The 22,945-nt window shown below is 41.7% G+C and overlaps 1 protein-coding gene across 2 annotated transcripts in view; it reads left to right on the forward strand.

The window, feature by feature from the left end:
• Nucleotides 1-22,945, forward strand: part of AGBL1 (AGBL carboxypeptidase 1) — a 3,462,078-nt gene that overhangs the window by 2,124,306 nt on the left and 1,314,827 nt on the right. For both annotated transcript variants that reach the window (XM_086958112.1, XM_086958114.1), the window contains exon 19: nt 21,453-21,582. In XM_086958112.1, the coding sequence (XP_086814238.1) occupies nt 21,453-21,582 (130 nt within the window). The remainder of the gene's footprint in view (nt 1-21,452; nt 21,583-22,945) is intronic.

A 22,945-nucleotide genomic window follows, 5' to 3' on the forward strand; every position in this document is an offset into this window, starting at 1 on the left:
AAGCTTTACACATATGCCTTTGGGATAGGACTTCCTTCTCTGTGCCAAGCTACCCTATGTAGACTGGTAACCCCATGTCCAACACACAGCATCACAGAATAGGCAGCCAACATGTGTTTCGTCACTTGGACTTTCTCAAGGCTGAACTGATTAGTCAAACTCTTTGCCACTAAGGCACATAATTAAAAGTCCAAGTCCACTCTTTCTGTTTGTGGTCGATTTCTATTTTGATACCATCACTGGCCTTAGGGGACGAGGATGTAATGATCTGTAGTACAGGGTTTTACACATGTAAGTCTTATATAGTAGCATGTTAATATCCTCAAGCGTATTATTTTACAATTATGCCAAAGACACGTTCAGTTTTCTTACCCAGGCAGGTGTTTTCTTACGAAAACCCATTTACTCCTATGCAGCTGACATTTACCATTGCATGCGGAATGAAGCATTGTAGTAAAAGCCTTGCCAAGATTTTGCAGTTTTCAGTTTTTTTTATACTTATAGAACGAACTCGAACGGAGATCGCTGGATTTGATCACCAATTTACATTACACACTGGTAAATTCATGTTTTACCCATAGGGAGATTAAGTGATTTGCCCAGAATCAAGGATGGTGAGCGACGCCGAGACTTGAACATGGTTCCCCAGTTCCAAAGTCGCACATCCTCTCAAAATGTTAAAATGCGTATTGCTCGAGTAGGGAGTATGAGCAAGGGCAACAGCAATGCTCTCACTTATACACTGGATATGGCCGCGTAAATGTTGTTACCTACAAGCCTCTGCCCCATCATTAATCGTGATAGTCTATTGACACTCTGTCCTCAGAAGCACTTGTGCCTTTTATAGGACATACTGCGAATGTATTCAGTGCACCTAAAAGAACACACTGGAATAGATATCGCTTCAGATTAATTTTAAAATAGTTGCTAAAATAAAAAACCATTTCCGGCTGCAAGGCCAGTGTTTGATCTGTGCATCTGTTTAATATTATTTCTTTCACCCCTGGCTGTAGACCATGACGGGCAAATTTCCATCTGTAAAAGCAATCTTTATTATGAAGAAGCAAAACAAGCCAAGAGATGGTGTCACACCTTCTATTGCCAATGCAAATTAATTCTGATTTTTCCTTGAAATACAATAATTGAATTAGAGATTTGCAGCCTGAGCATCTGAGAAATGACGTGTCTAGACTGCCAAGCAGAGGTAGATTTACATTAAAGCCAGTTTATAAGGAACACAGATAACAAATATTAGAACGGCCATTGTACTTTTTCAGAGACACAAACCAGTTCTGCTTTAAACAGATGCAGTCCTTGAAAGCCAAGTTATAGGGAGCAACAATTATTTATAAACAAAATAAGAAATTCTAATACACAGGTCGGCGTATTACTCTTCAGCCAGATAGTGAAATTGATTTTCTAAGTATTCACAAGTGCATTTTTACAAAAAAGTAGGGTAATATTGTTTTAAACAGGACAGTACATTTCTTTTAACAGCAAACATTCAACACCAGACCTTGCTAGCACGAAATAATGTTTTGTATAATGCAAATCTATGAGCTAAATGACCTTAAATCAAAGAAACAATTAGACCAGTATAAGGCTATCACATAGCTGTGGCTACTATTGCTCCTATTATGAGTTGAGGGCTGCACCACTCCCTCGTGGGATTCTTCCCCATTGCTTGGCCAGAGTTCGCACACCAGAAAATCCGCCCAGGGAATTTTCATCTTGAAATGGATGCATTGCACTCTGAACCCATTTGACGGCCTCGATCCGACTTTCAGTCAAGGTATGGGAGAAGCGCTTCTCTTTCCTGCCAGAGAACATTCTTCCCTTCCATTCATCACTATCCCCACCAGCATTCCCCCATACATATTTGCCACATGCTTAGTGCATTTGATAAATATGTACATAGACCTCGCTAATTTAGGAATTCCAAACAAAATTCTGGCCAGTAAATCAAGTCCCCCAACGTCATTTCTCACTCTTTGGGGTTTGTTTCACAATTGCACAGTTTTGACATGGTATCACCTTACAGTTCAGGGGCCTTATTTATGAAGTACTTGCGCCGCTGGTGCGTCACTTTTAAAAAGGGAAAAAGTGACGCACTGGTGGCGCAAGGCCTTCATAAAAAAGGCCCCAGGTGTTTATAGGTGCAAAGTTTCAACTCTACCTGTACTTAACTATGTTCAGGTAAAAATATTATTGTGTACGAGCGCAGATTTATGATCTTTCCCTTTTTACAAACATTTTCAAAAGTATTGCCAGAAAACCGCACCAATCTCGACTTTCCTTATATATTACTTTGAATGTCACATTACATTTAATGTGTTGCTATTACACCATTGTGAATTTGTACACAGGGTACAACTTTGCATTGGGGAAAGGCAGCCTCATAGACAATGGTATGAGGTGGATGGATGGATGGATGGATGGATGGATGGATGGATGGATGGATGGATGGATGGATGGATGGATGGATGGATGGATGGATGGATGGATGGATGGATGGATGGATGGATGGATGGATGGATGGATGGATGGATCCACACATGGAATACAAAAAATCAGCTGTCCCTCATGGATCCCTAAATCGACCTTCAGGAATGTCTCCAACATAGACTATATTTTCATCAATGAAGGGCAGGCACACAAACTATGCGACTTCACTGTGGATTACAGAGACGAAAGCAACCACAGGCCTTTCTGCGCCTCCTTTAATCTGGAGCGGGAACATGTGGAAGCCCAGGAAACAATTGGAGCAACCACAGGCGACGAACGTCATCTAGCCCTCAAAAGAATAAAATGGACAGCCAACATTAGTCATAGCCTGTCGGATTATGTAGCCAAAAGGGAGACTGATATAAAGAACATCACACATTTTTGGGAAACACCGATAACGGATTTACAGAAGAACTCCAACCAACTACACCAACAAATCAAGAAGCAGCCAACACTCAAATCAATCCTTGCCAGAACGTCAAAAACTGTGGAGCCTGACACAAAGTAAACAAGCCCTTAATAAGGCAATTAAGGTAAAAAAAGAAAGGTATCCACTCGCCACAGATGTCCTCCATCCATGCCTTGTGAGCCATTTATAAGAAGAAAGTCTGGGAGTTAAAAAGACAGCGGACAGAAAAGAACTGGCTTAAAGTGTTTTCCCTAAATAAAGAAAAAGACAGCACAAGGAAAATAGTGTTGCAGGCAACGTGTGGGAACAGTACATGAAGGGTCTGTACACTAGTGGAGCAAACAAGATGGGCTCTCTCAGCTCAGAGTGGTCGCAGGTGGCAGCTGTAACCATTAAAACTCAGAGCTCGCAGAAATAAACTACAGTGCCCAGTCAGCCCGTCACTTATACAGTGGAGGAGACTGTAAGGTACAATAGGGCGACAAGAACAGACGGGGCCTCTGGCCCAAATGGTATTCCCCCAAGTCTTTAAAGCCGCCCCTTCCTTTTTTGCATCCATACTTACCCCACAATATAATCATTCATTCTTCACAGCAATTTTACCAACATCCTGGAAAGGCTCGGTTTTATTTCCAATATATAATTGTAATTGTAATTGCATTTATATAGCGTTTTCTACCCCTGATAAGGCGTTGAAGCGCTTTTTAGGCGAGTAGCACGCTACTACGAGACCCAGAGGATGAGTGTTGAATTAGTATAGTGAAACATGCAAGAACATTTTAAGCGGTGGATAGGTTATTCAGTTATTTAGAGTTGGAATGATAGCAGAAGGATAGAGGAGGAAAAAGGTTTGTATTTATATAGCGCTTGTTACCTCTGATGAGTTGTTGAAGCACACTACTCCGGAAGTCCACAAAGGATTAGTGGTGAATTAGTATGGTGAAATATGAAAGTAATCTCAGTGGTGGATATTAGTCAGTCATACACAACACACACTATGCCCAACCTGCATGCATTTTAACAATCGGACACCTTACGCAAAACAACACCCCCAGAAAGGCTACAGAAACGTCCCCAGTATACATATTACACCCAACTATTTCCTATACTATAGGACATGCAGATTAGGCAAAAGTGTTTTTTTTACGGAAGTGAAAAGCACTAAAAAAAAAAAATTGTCAGGGACACTAGACAAGAGCCCCAAATTACAAAGACTCCAACTTACAAAATAGAAACAAATATTCATGCGCAAAAGTTACTTTAACCCCTACCTCCAATGCTCTATTAACCGTGTATCCAACCTCAGGAAAAGGTGTTCCTGGTCTACCGTTACTTTAATACCAACGGCTCCCTAATTTCGAATTTTTGCAGATACAGACAGAAAACTATTTTAAGTCTATTTTTAAATGTGGTTAAAAACAGTTTCTGGATTCTTTGGAGTGATTCTAAATACTGTCCATCATGACTGCTTGACCAATAGCTGTGCAGATTGAAAGGTAAGGGGTTAAAAAAGGAATTTTCAGTAGATATGCACAACCTTGATACTAAAATGTTCATGTTTTCATATATGTGAGTGGTCATATCATTAAAGCATGAAGCACATTTGTTGGTTACATAAATGTGGAAATATATTAGTTTGAAATTCATTTCTTCGCAAAACCCAAATTAAATATGGATAAATATATATACCATTAGCAAAACCAAATACGTAGAACTCACGTGTTAAACTGGTACTAATGGTGTAAAACCTTTGTCCATGCAGTATTAACATGTAAAAATGACAAAGTAATGAAGCAATACCATCACAAAATGCACCGCATAATGATGCATAACGTGCCTTGTAGTGCTCCATAATTTAGTCAATCCTGCAACATAATTAGCTCCTTTCCTGTTGCATAATTCAAGTGCACTTGCAGGTACCATATTGCTCCAACATCACTATGGGATTAATTGGGAGCCTTAACCGTCCCAAATGTAATGGTAACTACGTGACATGCACTGCCATACTTATGTAAATACATTATCGCATGAACAAACTAAGGGGCACACACTGCAGCAGGCCCAAGTCTGAATAATCACTAAACTATGTGCACTATGTACAGCAGCGCCACATGCACCACTTGCACATAAAAGAGCTTTCCTTTGCCCAGCACCTGAAACTTAACCCACTTCTTGCACCCACCCAGCAACTTCTCCTTACGCCTTACATCCAAGAACCACATAAAACACACAAAGCCCACAGCCTGCTCCAGAACCCTTAGATTGGCTGAGAACCGCAAAAGAAAGAGAGTTAGGAGAACATATGGTAAAACAACCAATCTCAAGACCAACACCTTCCACACAGCAACCCAATACCAACATACACAAGGTTCTTAATCTCCAAAGCACCTCGGAGACCACAACTTACAACACCCTGCAGCATTCTTACCCAGTTTCTGCTCCTTTCACCAGGTGACACCTTAAGCGCTCGCCTCCTTAAGACCCACAATGTTCCTGCAACCACGAAGACCCTAAACAGCCATACTCCAAGGTCCGTACTTGCTGCTACCAGTAAGTACACCAAGCTTACACTTAGCAGTCTGCTAAATGTGGCGATTCTTCTTATCCCTAAAACAAAGAGACTCTCCCTCATCAAAGACAGTGTCTTCATTCGGCACCGCTACCCCCCACACACAAGTAAAGTCCCTGCCCACTCTGCATGCCCCAATAGGACGAACCCCGCGTGATCCCCTACTGCCGCATGCACCGGACAAAGGATACCAGCACCAAGGCATGAGCTGCTTCTTCTTCTTCTGCCCCATGTCGTCCACGCGCCGAGGGCCAAGTACTGCAGAGAAGGGGCAAACACGGAGCAGGCAAGACAAACCCTGCTAATTATAGGCTCATAGCCCTTCTTGGCATAGGGCCCGATTCACAGAATGAACTTAAGACTCAATCCTAAACTTACTACTATTTTGGTATTCACAGAATGCACTTGCTACTTTTGGGATTCACAGAATGCACTTACTACTTTTGGTATTCACAGAATGAACTTACTACTTTTGGCATTCACAGAAGTTAGGATTTTGTCTTAAGTTTGTCTTAAGTCGGTCTTAAGTCTGTCTTAAGTCCGTCTTAAGTTTGTCTTAAGACAAACTTAAGACAAAATCTTAACTTCTGTGAATACCAAAAGTAGTAAGTTCATTCTGTGAATCCCAAAAGTAGTAAGTGCATTCTGTGAATACCAAAATAGTAGTAAGTTTAGGATTGAGTCTTAAGTTCATTCTGTGAATCGGGCCCATAGAAGCCAAGGTTTATGCCCGCATATTACTAAGGGACTAAGAGGCCTGGGTGGACAAGAACGGTATTCTCCCGCCTTTTCAGACTGGCTTTAGGGCTAATAGTTCCACCATGGACAACATCATAGCGCTCCCTCACCTCTCAAAGCAAGCCGTATTGAGTAATAAGCTGCCCCTGTTTTGCTGCTTCATAGACTACTCCACGGCCTTCAACCGAGTCAATCGAAGACGGTTATGGGTAAAACTTGAATCTTGGGGGATCACGGTAACACTGCTAAAAGCAATAAAAGCCATCTACGAGGGGACATGGGTACAGGTCAAATTAAGTCCAACAATCGTAACACCCCCCCCCCCTACTATTCAACTTGTACACTGCAAACATGGGGCAAGCCCTGAAAGAAGCCAGCCTAGTACCTCCGAGATTGGGGAAGTTGACCTTGGGAACTCTCCAATATGCGGTTGATACAGGATGGGGCTCCAAAGAGCATTAAACAGTCTTGCAAAATACAACAAGGAAAATAGCCTACAGATCAATGAGAGCAAGACCACGATAGTAATCTTTGGTAAATACCCTCACAAAAACAAGCAACATGGTCTTTGGGGGAGCACTGAATCAGGACAGCTACATCCTACAATTATCTGGGGATATGGGTGTCGGAGAGGGCCACAGCAGCCAAACACATAAAGGAGTTAACACTGAGAATTAACAAAATAATCCTGTCTCTCAGACGTCTAAGCCATTGACTAATAAGTCCATCTATAGAACCCATGCTGACTGTACTCAGGGCAAAACTGATTCCCGCAATCATGTATCGTCACTTCCCAGGAGCACTTGAGAAAGTCATCAATGCGGCCGAGATAACAGCTTACAAGACCGTGCTGCAAACTCCTACACAAGCAAGGAACACCAGGCTAAGGCTGGAAAAAGGATTGAAGCGCCCGGACTTGGTACTACAGGGGGACCTAATAAAATATTACATCAGAGTACTGAAACCCCCTGAAAACAATCTCAAATATTTTCAAAAATGTATTTTCAGGGCATTCATTGGAACAAGCAATAGACCTATTGAAAATCGAGGCAAAGAGCATGCCCCTTCACGAAATTCCTTATTCTGCCTAGGCGCAAGCTGTAAAGCGCCAAGTCCAGATCTTCTCGTCTGAACTGGATCGTTCATCACTCCGGTACAACTCTCTCACACTGGCCCTGGATAAGTCATATACACCTGAGAAAGCTCAACCATATTTGCAAGATTCACTTTCAGCCCAAGCAAGAAAGAAAATTCTGTACTTGCACCTCCTGGCCCTCAAGATTTTGGATTTTAACCCAAAATGGGCACTTACTAACAGCATCATCTCCTGCCGGTTATGCAATTACCACAGAGAATCTTGGCTACATCTTTTGTGCTGCTGCTCAAAGCTGCCAGCGATCGTCGTCGTTTGCTGCACCCGGCCCTAAGGGACTTGGGCCTCAGAACCTGCAGAGATGCCTCGACTGGTGCTTTTCAGAAACCACAACTTGTTTACTTGCCAGGGTTGGCAAGTTTATCCATCAAATTAGAATTGCACTTGATTCCCATCAAAAGGCCAGAGAACTCAGGGGTCCAGTCATTCTGCAATGAAAATTATCTGATGCCCTAACCATGTTAGTCGTCACCTAATTCAGGGGCTTCTTGCAAGGTCACTGGAATTAGAAATTAAACTTGGGGCCAAACAGGGGGCACATTAGGAACTTTTCATAATGACAATTATTATCACAGAGAGAATTACCCTGTTGGATTCTTATTTAACCATTGATCCCTAGAGGTGCAAAAATGTGAAGCGGTGCTAACCCAGTATTTTAACTTTAAAAAAAAAGAAAACAAAAAAACAATTTCTTTTAATTGAAGTTTTAAATGGACATAAAGTAGTAAATAGAGCCCGTGTAGCCATGGCGCTATTTTAAAGCTGACCACTGGATTTTTCCAGGGGGAAGGCTGTTTATGTGTTTAATACTGTAAAGATTTTAAGTAATCGCACAGTTAATAAAAAAGTTACTTACCCAGATAGATAGATAGATAGATTATCACATGATTAACATGTCTCTGGAGACCCCTTACTGCTCGATTCTCCTTCCTGTTGGGGGGGGGGGTGCACTTCCAAACAAGTGAAATGTCACTTATAGACTTCAATAGCATCATCCGCCCTGTAAACCTACCAAACCCACCCAAAATGTTTCATAGCAGTTCAATTTGATAAACTCTCTATTCTGTACATGTACAATACAAAAGGATATTTCATAACATTTGGCTAATGTGTATTGCAATCACCTAGCCTTTGGCCTTTACTAGTTATTAATGTTAACTTCTTATTGATGCAGTTGTGTTGAAAAAGTAGAGTCTTAAAGTGTGGTCCGGGGACCCCTGGTGTCTACAAAACCAACTCCGGGGGTCCGTGACTGCTTTGAAAATTAAATATTATCATCAGATTAATAACGTGTATATAAACAAAAAAGCAAAATGTAAAATTGAACATTTTAAAATGTTCTATAAATAAGAGAAAATGTGAAATTGGAGGACAACATTAAGTTACTATTTTCAGATTGATTCATGGAAGTAGTGCAAGTGCATCAAACAGAACATAGTATGGATAATGAGTAGCCTCAACTGAATTTAGAAAGGCTTCAGCCTTCCCATTAAAATGTATATTCCTTTTTTATATTTGTTTGTTAATTAATAAAATATTATATAATTTGTGTTGTTCGATGGATGCTTGTTTCTGTTTTTTGTGTATAGATTTGTGGCTCGAATCATCGGCAATACTTATCAAAAATGGTTAGGCCGGGGTCTCTGGCTTCCAGTAATGACTCTCTGGGGCTCATGGAATCCATTAATAATGATTCAATTGGGGTCCCTGGGTTCCACTAATGATTAAGTGGAGTCCACCGAAGTCAAAAGGTTATAACCGCTGGTAGAGACTGTGTGAGTGAAGGGTAATGTTCCCTAATAGATGACACATTAATGTTAGTCTAATTTGCACATTACCCTAAATGCAACATTGTTTTAAGAAAAAATATTGATATTTTGACAGTGGACTGTGCTATGGTGTAAATGTTCAGCTATTATTGCTATTTCACGTGTTTTAAGGCTATGTACCAGGAAGGCATTGTGTCACTAGAACCAAACTGAAATATCCCTTTAGTGACTTCCGATTCTAATTGAGGAACATTTTCATGGTTTGATAATCATGGCACGTAAATGACAGTACTAATAAAGAAAAAAACAGACACCTGGGTATATTAACAAAGCAAAGACCTTGACTGGTGAATCGAGTATGCATGCAGAGCGTGCAGCGCTGAATTGCGTAAAATAGTGAGGGTTCTAGCGATACTTTTTTTAACTATCCCGTTTTGTATTTCTTTTATTATTATTTTGCGCCTTCTCCCCTGTTTTTAAATATTGACCACTTGCCTGCACTGTAATTGCACTTTTTCGGCGGGCCCCCTTTCCAAGCTTTCCCATTTTGGCGGACATCTTTGAGGGAGGGAAGGACGCCTGGCGGCGCCATCTTGGCTCATGGTCTAGTCGTCAGAAGGACGCTAGACCCTCATTCAATACGGTCATGTTCACGCGCAGCGGTCACGCGCAGCGGGCTCTCCAGACTCTCGCCGGAGTCACACCAGAGTCCAGCCCTTCTGCGCCCGTCCGCGCTCGGTCGGGCTCAGGGGCCAGGCCTTCTGGTCGGCGACAGGTATTTTCATCTAAAAAAAAATTAATGTGCACCTATGTAGTCAAAACTGTTTATTACTGATAATGATGGGCCTGACTTCACATCCCCGCAACATTTTGAGCATACAAGTAAGGGGGAAGCACTGGAGAAACTCTTATCTAACAATGATTTGTTTGAACCAGGGTTTTTTGATAAAAGTTCCTGTGCTCCCACATTTATAGGCAGGGATTGTGAAACAATAATTGACTACATATTTCTTTCCTCTGGACTTTTAAAATACGTAGTTTTTTATAAGGCTATACCCTCATTTTTTAGCGACCATAATCCAGTGGTAATTGAACTGGTAAATGGTTTCTCTTTTTTAAACAAATCCACTCCATCTACGGCGGTAGTTGAAGTGAAAGCAAAAGATCAGGGGAGAAGGCTTAATTGGAGTAAGGTCATGCCAGAGGAGTTCTTTAATATCATCACTACAAAGGCTGCTCAGGATTTAGAAACCTGTGGAGATCCCCTTTTTATTGGGGAGCAAGTAATATCCTCCTACGAAGCTATCTGCTCCCAAGTGGCCAAAGAATTTACCTCTAAAAGCCGACCAGCCATAAATAACTCGCTCTCGGGCTGGTTTGACCACAAATGCACTCAATCTCATAATCTCCTCAAAAAAACCCTCCAGGAGCGTCCAAGGAATAAAGCTTTGGTCGCACAGCTCAGAAGTGAGTACAAAAAAGCAGTACAGGAAAGGAAAAACGAAATCAAACACAATGCCTGGGTTGAGCTTATGGATAAAGCTACTTTAAAAGATAGTGCAAAATTCTGGTCTATTATTAATACGCCCCTATTTTCTAACAGCAAAAATAAAGTCTTAGAAGCAAATACTGCAGAGAAGGACTGGTTGAGCCACTTTGAAAAGATATATGGTAGCCATCTTGAGTTAGAAATCTTTGTGGCCCCACCCTCAGAACCTCCCGCCAAGCCAGTTAGGTTTTTCCTAGGGGAGGTTGTTAAAGCAATTGAAGACTCTGCAGGGCGGAAGGCACCAGGACCAGATGGGGTCCCCACAGACATGTATAAGGCTAACCATTTGTACTGGGCTAACATCCTGACTAACGTTTTTAATTCCTCAGCCTGTGTAGGATTCCCTAAATCCTGGTCCCGGTCAACAATAATCGCGGTGTTCAAGAAGGGCCAAAGGGCTGACCCTAGATGTTATAGGCACATATCCTTGCTGGATTCCTCTATAAAAATTCTGGGGAAGGTTATTCTAGCAAGGATAACAGGGTGGGTCTCCGACAATAATATACTGTCAGATGCCTAATATGGCTTTAGAGCAGGGAGGAGTACGGAGGACCAATGTCTGAACCTACACTTAATAATAGCTAAATACACCAAAGCTATCAGGGGCTCCATTTATCTGGGCTTCATGGACTTGTCCACAGCTTTTGATCTAGTTAATAGGTCGAAGCTGTGGACAATGCTCCTGGAGCTGGGACTTGATCGGCCCCTTGTGTATTTCCTGGCCGAATTGCATAAAGACTTGAACGCCTCAATCAGGATGACGAACGAGGGGAAATGTACGTCCAGTTTTAAGTCCAGTAGAGGGGTGCGCCAGGGATGCATCTTGGCCCCTATGCTGTTTACGCTATATATAAATTCACTGGAGGTAAACCTGCTAGCAGCGACTCTGGACATTCCGCGTATGGGAGACACACCGGTTCCGGTGCTCCTATACGCGGATGACGCTGTCCTACTGGCAAGGACCCCACTGGGCCTGCAAAGATTGCTGGATTCGTTTGGGGATTTTATGAAAAGCCTGGATCTGGTAGTAAATAACGGTAAATCGCATGTTATGTCATTGGGGCCCACAAAAAATAAAGTTAAGACCTTCTTCTGTGGTAGTGAAGAAATCACTAGAGTGAAGGTATTTACCTACTTGGGAGTAGTCTTCGATGACAAGAGTTTATGGTCCCCTCAGCTTTTATTAAAGGTAAACTCGGCGAGAAATTCTTCCGCCGCAGTGCTAGGTTTTGCCAAAAGATTGGGGGGGAAACCCTTTGAGGCAATTTTAACAATCTACAAAGCTAAGACTATTACCATCATAAGGAATGGGGCAGCAATATGGGGATACATCAAACCCGATGCTATTCAAATGGAAGAAAACAAATTCCTATGCTCCCTCCTAGGCCTTCCGCAATCTACTGCTTCCCACTCGGTCCATCTTGAATTGGGGATTGGTTACATAGCAGACATAATTAAAATAGCCCCAATGCTGCTATGGATTAAAATCTGGTTAAATTCGAACCTCTCCCTAAACCATAAGATCTTAAAGGACTGTATAAGGTTAGAAAATATGAATAAAATCAAGTGGTTATCTAACATAAAACTGTTAGCTATGTACATGGGGAGACCAGAGATCTTTTCTAACCCAGAATCTCTCTGTAAGGCTGAAATTGAGTGGGTAAAAACTAATTTCATCAAGTTAAGGGAGGCAGAGCGGGAAGGAGTAGAACTATGTACACCATCAGTTAGGGGCCATGCTTTGGTTACCCAGTCACTTGCAATGTCACCGTATCTGATCATAGTGACAAATTCTTTCCATAGATGGCTACTGACTAAATTGCGGTTTAACAAAATACACACAGTTCTTTGGGATTTGGAGGGTTGGAGTAGACCTGAAGATGCTGCTCCATGCAAATGCGATGATTTTTCATCGCAAGACACTATGCACTTTATCTTTTTCTGCCCATTGTACCAAGATGCAAGGAAAAGGTTTATTTTCCCATTATTAAAAAAAAAGAATTTTATTCAGTGTAAACCCGCTTTAATGTTTTTACAATTGTTAGAATCCCCAGTAACTATGTTTTGTGTTGCCAGCTTTCTCACCGCGTCTGTTAGAAATAAGAGGGATAGACAGAAAGCTGTACAAGAAATTGAATCCTCTCAATAACAGAAATTGTATCCCTATCAACTGCTTAAACATGAGCACGATTGATCACGCATTTTAATTGATTATGATTAGTGTTTTTATACTATATAACAGATCTTTATTAGATTTTTTAATGTTTCTGTATATGTATAGCATACTTTTATGATTTTAAATAATCGAATAAAGTGGTTTTGACACATCTAAAAATCTCCTAGATTTGGATACTGGTAGGCAGATGTTAGACCCCACCATCATGACTAAACTAGATGACCTGAACATTCTCCGACCATGCAGGGCTAGTTTTGGACCAGTTCTACTTTCTCTGAAAGTAACCAGCTTAAACACAAGTTCTCTTCAAAAGCACCATCTTGAAATTTTCACTCTTCTTCAAGATAAGGATATTGATGTTCTAACTCTCACGGAGACATGGTTGGGCGAAAATTCCCTGCCTAACATTATAGCTGCCCTTCCCAACGACTATGACGCGGTATGGCACAATCGCGCGGATAATGCCCAGGGCGGGGGGGGGGTAGCAATTCTGGTTAAAAAAGATCTAAAAGCTTTCAAAATAGCTGCTGAGACCGTAGAACTAGCCAACATACTTGGAGTGAAGATCACTTTGAATAATTCATGTCTAGTGATCTTTACCGTTTACCGCCCCCCAAACTCCACTTCAGTATTCAATTACTTATTTGCCCCGATCATGTCTGATTTATGTACAAGATACCAAAAAATTGTGGTAACCAGTGATTTTAATATGCATTGGGATAAAGCTCAGAAAGTCCTGCCAACTAGACATCTGGAAAATACTATGTCCTCACTGGGTATTACACAGCTTGTAGATGCCCCCACTCATGTTAAGGGGCACACCTTAGATCTTATTTGGACTTCAGACCCAAAGGTAAACCTTGTGGACATTGTACCCTGTATTTGGTCGGACCATTACTTGGTGAACTTTGAGATCCCTATTGCAAGCTATTCGTCCCAAAAACCGCCAAAACTGAAAAAGTCCGGCAATGGACAAAAGTGGATTCACAATCCTTGACCAGTAGCCTTCCTGATCGTGTCCAATCATTAGTCTCAAATGGAGACTTAGAACAGGACTATAAGGATATAACGCGGAATCTGAGTCTGGCGATTGACCAGATAGCACCTGAGAGACAACAAAAAGCAAAAGGAGCAGTAAAAGGTGCCCGCTTCTGAGGGACCACAAAAAGAAACTCCGCCTCCTAGAAAGGACCTGGAGGAGAACTAAAGACGGGACAGATCGGGAACAATATAAAATCTCACTTAAGTCATATAAAAAACTGATTATGGCAACAAAAGCAGATATTTATGAAACCCGTATAAGTCAAGCCGAGAACATTCAGAAGGAAACGTTTAAAATCTTAACTGAGTTGAGTAAAAAAACAGAAATGATGGAAACAACAATAACTGTTGCTAGCTTTCAAAGCTTCTTTCTTGAGAAGGTGGAGATTATCCTTTCTGAGATAAGAGAACAGTGCCCTGAAGGACCCTTCTCCGTTACAGGAAGCTCAAATCTCCTCGGAAGCATATATTTCTAAGCTTCCTCAGATAGACTCTCTAAGTCTTGAGCAGCTTATGAACAACACAAAGTCAGGCTCCCTGGTGGACCCGTGTCCCCCTAGGGTCTTTCGTTTGGCGCGTCCTATCTTGGAAGACCATATTATCTCCCTTCTCAACAGCTCAATGGAGACCTGCCATTTACCATCGAGTCTCAAGGAGGATCGTGTCAAGCCTCTGTTAAAGAAGCCTGGAGCCGACCCGACCATTTTAAAAAACTACTGGCCGATATCCCAACTGCCCTTCCTGTCCAAGGTCCTAGAGCAACATGTGCTGAAGTCCCTCTCCTTATTCCTGGAGTCACACCACCTACTCCAGGAGCGCCAGGCGGGGTTTCATGCACACCACAGCACCGAGTTGGTGATGTTCTCGGTGCTGGATGAGCTGAGAGGTATGGCTGACAGTAAGAAACCGAGCGTCCTGATACTCTTAGACCTATCGGCGGCGTTGGATACTGTCAGCCATTCCCTGCTATTGGACAGATTGGCCGCTTTTGGGATAAGGGGTCGGGTCCATCAATGGCTTCAATCCTTTCGGACTGGCAGGACCCAGAGTGGTAACCGGGGATTTTAATATGCATTGGGATAAAGCTCAGAAAGACCTGCCAACTAGACATCTGGAGAATACTATGTCCTCACTGGGTATTACACAGCTTGTAGATGCCCCCACTCATGTTAAGGGGCACACCTTAGATCTTATTTGAACTTCAGACCCAAAGGTAAACCTTGTGGACATTGTACCCTGTATTTGGTCGCACCATTACTTGGTGAACTTTGAGATCCCTATTGCAAGCTATTCGTCCCAAAAACCGCCAAAACTGAAAAAGTCCGGCAATGGACAAAAGTGGATCCACAATCCTTGACCAGTAGCCTTCCTGATCGTGTCCAATCATTAGTCTCAAATGGAGACTTAGAACAGGACTATAAGGATATAACGCGGAATCTGAGTCTGGCGATCGACCAGATAGCACCTGAGAGACAACAAAAAGCAAAAGGAGTAGTAAAAGGTGCCCGCTTCTGAGGGACCACAAAAAGAAACTCCGCCTCATAGAAAGGACCAGGAGGAGAACTAAAGACGGGACAGATCGGGAACAATATAAAATCTCACTTAAATCATATAAAAAACTGATTATGGCAACAAAAGCAGATTTTTAAGGGTCGGGTCCATCAATGGCTTCAATCCCCTCTGACTGGCAGGACCCAGAGGATTCAAATAGGGGATGCCATCTCTGAGGTGGCTACCCTGGAATGCGGAGTCCCTCAGGGCTCCGCATTATCCCCACTACTTTTCAACCTCTACCTCCAACCGCTGATTGACTCTCTAGCGAACATGGGTTGTCGTGTATTCAACTACGCTGACGACACCCAGTTGCTACTGAGTATTGACAACACGATCCTGGCGCAAACTAGTGCCCAGAACATTCTCAGACATACGGTTGGCTGGATGACGGCAAACCTGTTGAAAATAAATCCGGAAAAAACTGAGGTTTTGGTGGTCTCCACTTTAGCCTCACCCTGGAGTGACCTTTATTGGCCCCAGGAATTAGGTCCCTCACCGACACCGTGTGATAAAGTAAAACGTCTCGGTATCAAGATTGACAATGAGTTGTCAATGGCCAGTCAGATCTCCTCAGTAGTAGGGATGTGTACTGGTTTGATCAGACAGCTGCGAAAGTTGGCCCCTCTTCTTTCCTTTTCCGCACTCCGTATGGTGGTTTCTGCTACTATCGTTTCGAGGCTGGATTATGGGAACGCCCTCTACCTAGGTCTGCCTAAAATCCTGACCAACAGATTGCAGGTGGTCCTGAATGATGCGGCGCGTTTGATCTTCAAGCTACCTAGAAGATCTCACGCCTCTCCTTTACTGCTCAAGCTACATTGGCTTCCCATTGAGCAGAGGGTGGAGTTTAAGAGCCTATGCACGGCCCACAAGGCTATCAATGGGCAAGCCCCTGCCTATATTAAAGAACGCTTGGAGGTGTATACCCCCAAGTGAGTCTTGAGGTCTGCCGAGTCCCAGCTTCTGTCCCAGCTTCTGGTCTGCCCTTATTACGATCTTTTTCGGTTCTGGTTCCACAGATCTGGAACAATTTACCAGAATCACTTCGTAAAGAAGTGAATCTCCTGCGTTTCAGGAAGCTGTTAAAAACCTTCTTATTTAGGGAGGCACTCGGCTCATCTAAACAAGTTGTATTATAGGCCTTCTGCCTCTCTCTTGTCCTCATTCACTGTTGTTTGTTATCTGGTCTTGAGCGCCTAGAGACCTGTAGGTGAGTTGGCGCTATGGAAAACTAAGTTAACAATAACAATAACAAATGTATTATTGTGAGTTCAGCTATCATTGGATTCATTACAACTTGAAGTCAGTACTTCCACTGCAATCCAGCACTGAAGTGAACTCCTGCCCAGTGGTTAAGGATGTGTTTGGAGCCCTTAAAAAGGATTGCAATAGATTGGAGCACATTTGGTGCAGCTCTATATAATAGAAGACACACTAAGGCTGAAGGTGGCCACTAGAATCTACCGTAGGGCCTTTAGACCTGCACATGTTTGTAATGGATCACCTCAACCCTCTCAAAATATTTGCAATTATTGGCAGAATCTTTCTGTAATAAGGTAACAACCATCTATTCCACCTCTGATAGTTACATAATTCAAGATAATAAAAGCATTGTAACTGCTGCCCCTACAGATAGATTTACTTTCTGGCTTTATCCAAGGCTATTAAGTCAGGATATTTTGTAGACCTTCTACATCCGGATGATATTAGCACAGTAAGTGGTATGCTTTCCCTAATATTAATTGATCTCCTGAACATTTCCCTTGCTTGTGGCAAGTTTCCTAGGGCATGGAAGCATGTAATGGTACTAGCACTATTTATAATGGCAATCTGGTGGGATCTGACTTGGCCAACTATCCCCCTTGTTCTCTACTTTCTCTGTATACCAACATCGTTAAGAAGCATTTTAATGACCAGCACTCCACATATCTGGAAGCCAATAATGTACTGCATCTTACTTAATCCAGATTTTGACCTGAGCACAGCAGGGAAACAGTGCTTCAAGGCATCACTGAACATCCTAGGAAGGAGTTGGACAAAGGCCGAGCTGTCGCTCTGATCCTTCCTGATTTAAGAACTGCATTCAACACTGTTTCACATTGTGTGCTCCTCAACAGATTAGCGAGTATTGGGGTCCAAGGACTTGCTTTATGCTGGATTCTGGAAGAGAGGTCTTTTCAAGTTATTGCAAAACCTTACACATCTACAATGGATAGACTACACCGTGGGGCTCCCCAAGGCTCCTCTTTGAGCCCAACACTACTTAGAAGTTATGTTCATACATTAGCTCAGATGTTTAAGAAAGTTTCTGATTCCTACCTTTGCATACTTAAAAACGATTGTGCAGGCTTTATTAGCCTTTAGACTGAATTAGGGCAATGTGTTCTCGTAGTGCTTCAGTCTCCTAATATCTTTGATGAATGCATGGGTTCCCAATAGAAAAACAAATGAAGTATAAGGCTTTTTGCTACAAATATTAAGCATGGATCAGGCTGATATTGTATGCATACTATCTCTGATCTATCCCTATATCCCTAAGTGGGAGCTCTAGTCGGGTAACACCAATCTGGCAAGACAGGAAGGGTGGTTCTTTGCCTTTCTGGGGTCGATATTATGGAACTCCCTGTGACTCAATCTCTGCCTATGCAACTCTTGAGCTATGTTGAGGTATATGCTCAAGACCAAGTGCTTCTAAATCTTTGTCTGCTCTACTGTTTTTTTCTCGGCTAGAGCTGGGAAAACCATGTGGGGTAGACATTTGCTTTATAAAGCAGTACTGAATTGAATTTGTGGTGGAGGAAGCAAAGTTGTTCAATGGGATGGATGGCATAAAGGGATAGGGCTAGGGTTTGAGAGGTAAGACAATTTGGGGATTAAGGAGTACAATCATTATGAAACGGATGGTGTTAGTCAGTTGGATAGATGAGTAGGGGAATAGTTAGGGGATTGCGCTCATTTGGGGACGTAGAAATTCCGGTGCTTAGGCTACAGAGGAACAGTTCTACTCCATAAAATCACTGTTATTCTAATAAATGTATGGAACCCACCCAGGACTGACATTGGTGCTTGCAAGGGATGTTCAGCTGCCAAAAGAATACAAATAATTCTGTCCCAATTAAGTGAAACATACATATATATGGAAGTGTGGCTCACCGGTTAGAGGAGGCAGACCTGGACGCAGAGGTCAGACCCGGGACCAGGGTTCAATCCCCGACACGGCAGGGTCTTGAGCTCAAAATGTCCACGGACTCGATAATTCTCGCCTAGGTGCCTACTCGAATCATGGGTTCACACTCTGCAACTCTGGGCAATAGCTTGCTTAATCTCCACTACGGCCCCACCGCGATGGGATGCCTGGCTTTCACCTTGGGGATGCCCAGTAGGGGTTATCTCGCTGGGAAAAGCCAGGACGGGTTCCCAAAGCAAGCGCTTTGAGACCTTATGGTGAAAGGCGCTATATAAGAACGTATTATTTACGATTTCTTTATTTATATATAACATAACATAACCTGCTCTCTCTTCCAAATAGCAAAGCAGATTGGTTTTCCACATGGGGAGCAGCATGTTAGCTGCTCCCCATGTGAAAAAGAAATGCCGGCTCCTGAAGGATGCAGGGAGCCGACTGGGACCCTCTACTGTAGGGGCTCTTACCAGTTCTAAGCAATTCTGAAACTCAGTTGGATCCCCTATCAACAATCTCCTGTATCCCTGGACTGACCTATGAGGAATACTTCTCCTCTATGCAATGCAGCCCCCTGGCGCATACAGGAGGTACTTGGTGGGCTATTTGGCCCCAAGGGTCCCACAAGATTGAGGAGGAATTAAATAGCTACCTTAAAACATGCCACAGGGTGTGTAAGCAGACATATTACCTCAGGCCACACCCCCTTCCATCACCACTGTGCAAACGAGCCCCGTGGCGTGTTTTAAGTTGGGGAATTAATTCTCTTTCAATACTGAGGGTCCCTGAGGGCCAAATAGCCCAACAGGTATCTTCAGTATGCGCCAGGGAGCTGCGTTGCAGACAGGTGTTCAGAGGCCACGCCCCTTTTTACACCTCTCTGCAACACAGCTCTGTGGCGCCTATTGGAGGTACCTAGTGGGCTAGTTTGACACTAGGGACCCGCAGGATTCAAAGGGACTCAATCTCGCCACAGGGCGTGTTTAGACAGTGGTGAAGGGAGGGGATGGTGTAAGAAAGTGGCTCTATATATACTGTACCGAAGTAAAATCAGCCAAACTACGAATTCCGATTTACTCATCTGTTATCAGGAGAGACCTCAGTGCTGCATCTTTAAGCCCAGTACTGATCCTGAACAGTAATTCTAACTGTACTTACCAGTAACTTTAATTTCCTTCCATAAACTAAGATTGACTGGTTTCACTTGGATATTATTCTAAGTGTGGAGTTTTGCAACTTTAAAATATTCCTCGAAAATCAACCGAACTACGTATAACGATTTACTCACCTGTTATTAGGAGACAACCCAGTGCTGCATCTTTAAGCCCTGCACTGACCCTCAAAAGAAATTCTAACCATACTATCAGTAACTTGTATTTCTGTCCATAGGAATCCATATCTGGTTTTCACCAGAAAAGTTTCTAAGTGTCTATTTTCACAAACTACAAATATTCCCTAAAAATCGCGTGTATGACTTAAACACATTCTTTTAACTGTTTACAGGAGATGCACCAGTGCTGGATACAGGATCCACCACTGAGTGAGAAAAAGTAATGATAACACTATTTACCTGCTAAGTAAATTACCTCCCATCGGATAACATTGGTGATTCTATGTGAAAAAGTTTCTAAGTGTCAACTTTTAGAATAGAATAATAATTTATAAAAATCACTACTGTAACCAAAACGCTTTTACTCAACTGTTTACAGGAGATGTCCAAGGACTGAATCTAGGATCCAGTACTGTGGTTAGAAAAGTAATCCATAAAGTAACTAATTGCATTTAACTAGAAATTCCTATTGAGCTCAATGTTGCATTGTGTTTGAAATTGTGTTGCCCATTGCAACAACTTTAACTACTGTAATTAAAAGTCTATTGCCTATTTGCAAAGTATTTAAACTAAAGTAATTCATTCTGAGAAATTATATTGTGTAATGTATAATGTAATCAAAATGTAATTTAAAAAATAAAATATCCAAAAATAAATAGTTACATTTTTTTTTGTAAATCAGTATAAAAAATAAATATAACAATTAATACATTTAAAATTGTCATTTAAAAAAACCTTTGAAATTCACTGAAAAAAACATAGATTTCAGGCCTGTTATAGTTAGGAATTATCATTTAAAAAACCTTTGAAATTCACTGAAAAAATCAAAGGTTTCAGACATGTTATATTTAGGATTAGCATTTAAAAAACCTTATAAATTTACTGGAAAAAACATAGGTTTTAGAGGTGTTATAGTTACCTGGACATTTCACTCGTACAAAACCATTAAAATTCCTCCGTTTTAGTTAGTTGTACTAACTGTAACTCGCGCACCCGCAATCCACTGCTGATGATGTCACATATTACGTCATTTATAACATGGTCAGTGACATCACTGATGACATCACTGATTATGTATATATATTCAGTCACAAACTTATGTTATGTCTGTATCTTAAAATTATTCAAGAATGCATAAATATTTTTTTCACATCCCGCTGATATTTATTTGATTCCCACTATAAACAGGGCGTTGCTGCTGGAAACTCAAGGACGAGTCTTATCCTCAATTTTATGGCTTAATCCCTTATTTCCATCCTATATACCTTGTTTTAAGAATATCCTGTTGTTAATCTTTTTACATTGTTGAAATTAAGTCATTGGTCTTGTTAGCTGCATGAATGATTTTGATTTCTGCATGCATATTGCCATGAAAGCTGGTTAGGCGGTGTTTCCACTACATAAGATAATATATACGTACAAAACATTAAGTGTTATGCATTATAATTTCATAACCATTATCATTGTATTGCTTTTAGCCACAGATGCTCCCTGAACGGTGATGACTTGAACAGACGATGGGTTTGTCCCAACCCAAATCTTCAACCAACAATTTACCATTCTAAGGGTCTGCTACTGTACTTGAACAGTATCGGTAGGACTCCACTCGTGAGTACTGGTTGTTTTTCTGTGTTATCTATTCTTGATGTTGTTTTGTGGTGGTACTTATTTCCTTAATAATGTTAAAATGTTTTCTGTATCACAACTTATTATGCTTGCTAACTAATTCAAAACAGTTAAATACAACAACTCAAATTTTTAAAGAATTGACACTGGAGAAGTAATATCACAAAATACCGGATGCATAACTTCCAGGGATCCCAAGCCCATGCTTGATGTGTTACTTCAGACCAGATTTTTTCTTTAAATCTTGGGACTTGTAGCCCTGTTTTATATTGGAATAGAAAAAACTATAAGTCCCTTAATTCAAAGAAAATATTTGGACTGAATTAGCATATCACTCACGGACTAGGGAAACGTTACAGAGTTCCACATGTATTCTCATGGGATAGCCCTAGTTTTCAACAAGGTCAAGTCTGCTATCAATAGCGTTTCTTGAGTCTAAGAGAAGAGGGACCAAAATAGCCAAATAGAATTCAATATTAGGTTTGTTTATTAAATTCACATCACATCTAAGCCTGGCTGACTTCACTCACCATTCTAGCTATTCAAAGGAAAATATTATTTCTAAGTTGTGAGTTCTTCACCTTCTGCTCTTTAGGAAGTGTTTGTCAACTTGGGCTCAGTAATAGAAGCCTGTCTGCTACAGTTTAATATAATTAGATCTCCTTCTATGGGTGTAAAAGGTGAAGACAGGGCAAAGTTGCACTGTAACTGGGATGAAAGATTAGCATTTCAATAAATGTTTGTGGTAAAAAGTATCTGCATACTATCACACTTTGTAGTGGCGATGTCTCTCCGCTGAATACTTTTTTGAACAATATGAAACTTCTCAGCCTGCGATGGGCTCTACATGGCTCTGATGGCTGTATCATATGTGAAAAGCATATCATACACCAACAGCCTTAATCATCTGCAACAGCTTCTCCCGAGAACAGAGGCAGGGGGACGAGTCGAGGGTGCTCGCTCTCCCCCTGATTTTTATTTTGACTTTAGAACCACTGGCAATAGCCATGCACAAATCATCAGCAGTGGAAGAAATACCAATGCCAAATGGGGACATGAAGCTAATACTTTATGCCGATGATATGTTACTAACTCTATCTACTCCTGCAATCTCTGTCTCAGGTGTAATGAAGTTCGTTGATTGTTTCTCAACCTTCAGCAGCTACCAAATCAACTGGTCCAACAGTGAGGCCCTCTCTATGACCACAATCACAACTGTGTACAGCCTGAATGGCCTACAGTTTTGATGGATGTGAAATATCCTGGACTCTCTATTCAGGTTAACCCATTTCGCTTGGTATCTCACAACATCGACTCTCTTACAGATGACATGCAGCATTCACAA

The sequence above is a fragment of the Lissotriton vulgaris genome, chromosome 2_1, assembly GCF_964263255.1.
Source record: "Lissotriton vulgaris chromosome 2_1, aLisVul1.2, whole genome shotgun sequence".
Classification (NCBI taxonomy): Eukaryota; Metazoa; Chordata; class Amphibia; order Caudata; family Salamandridae; genus Lissotriton; species Lissotriton vulgaris.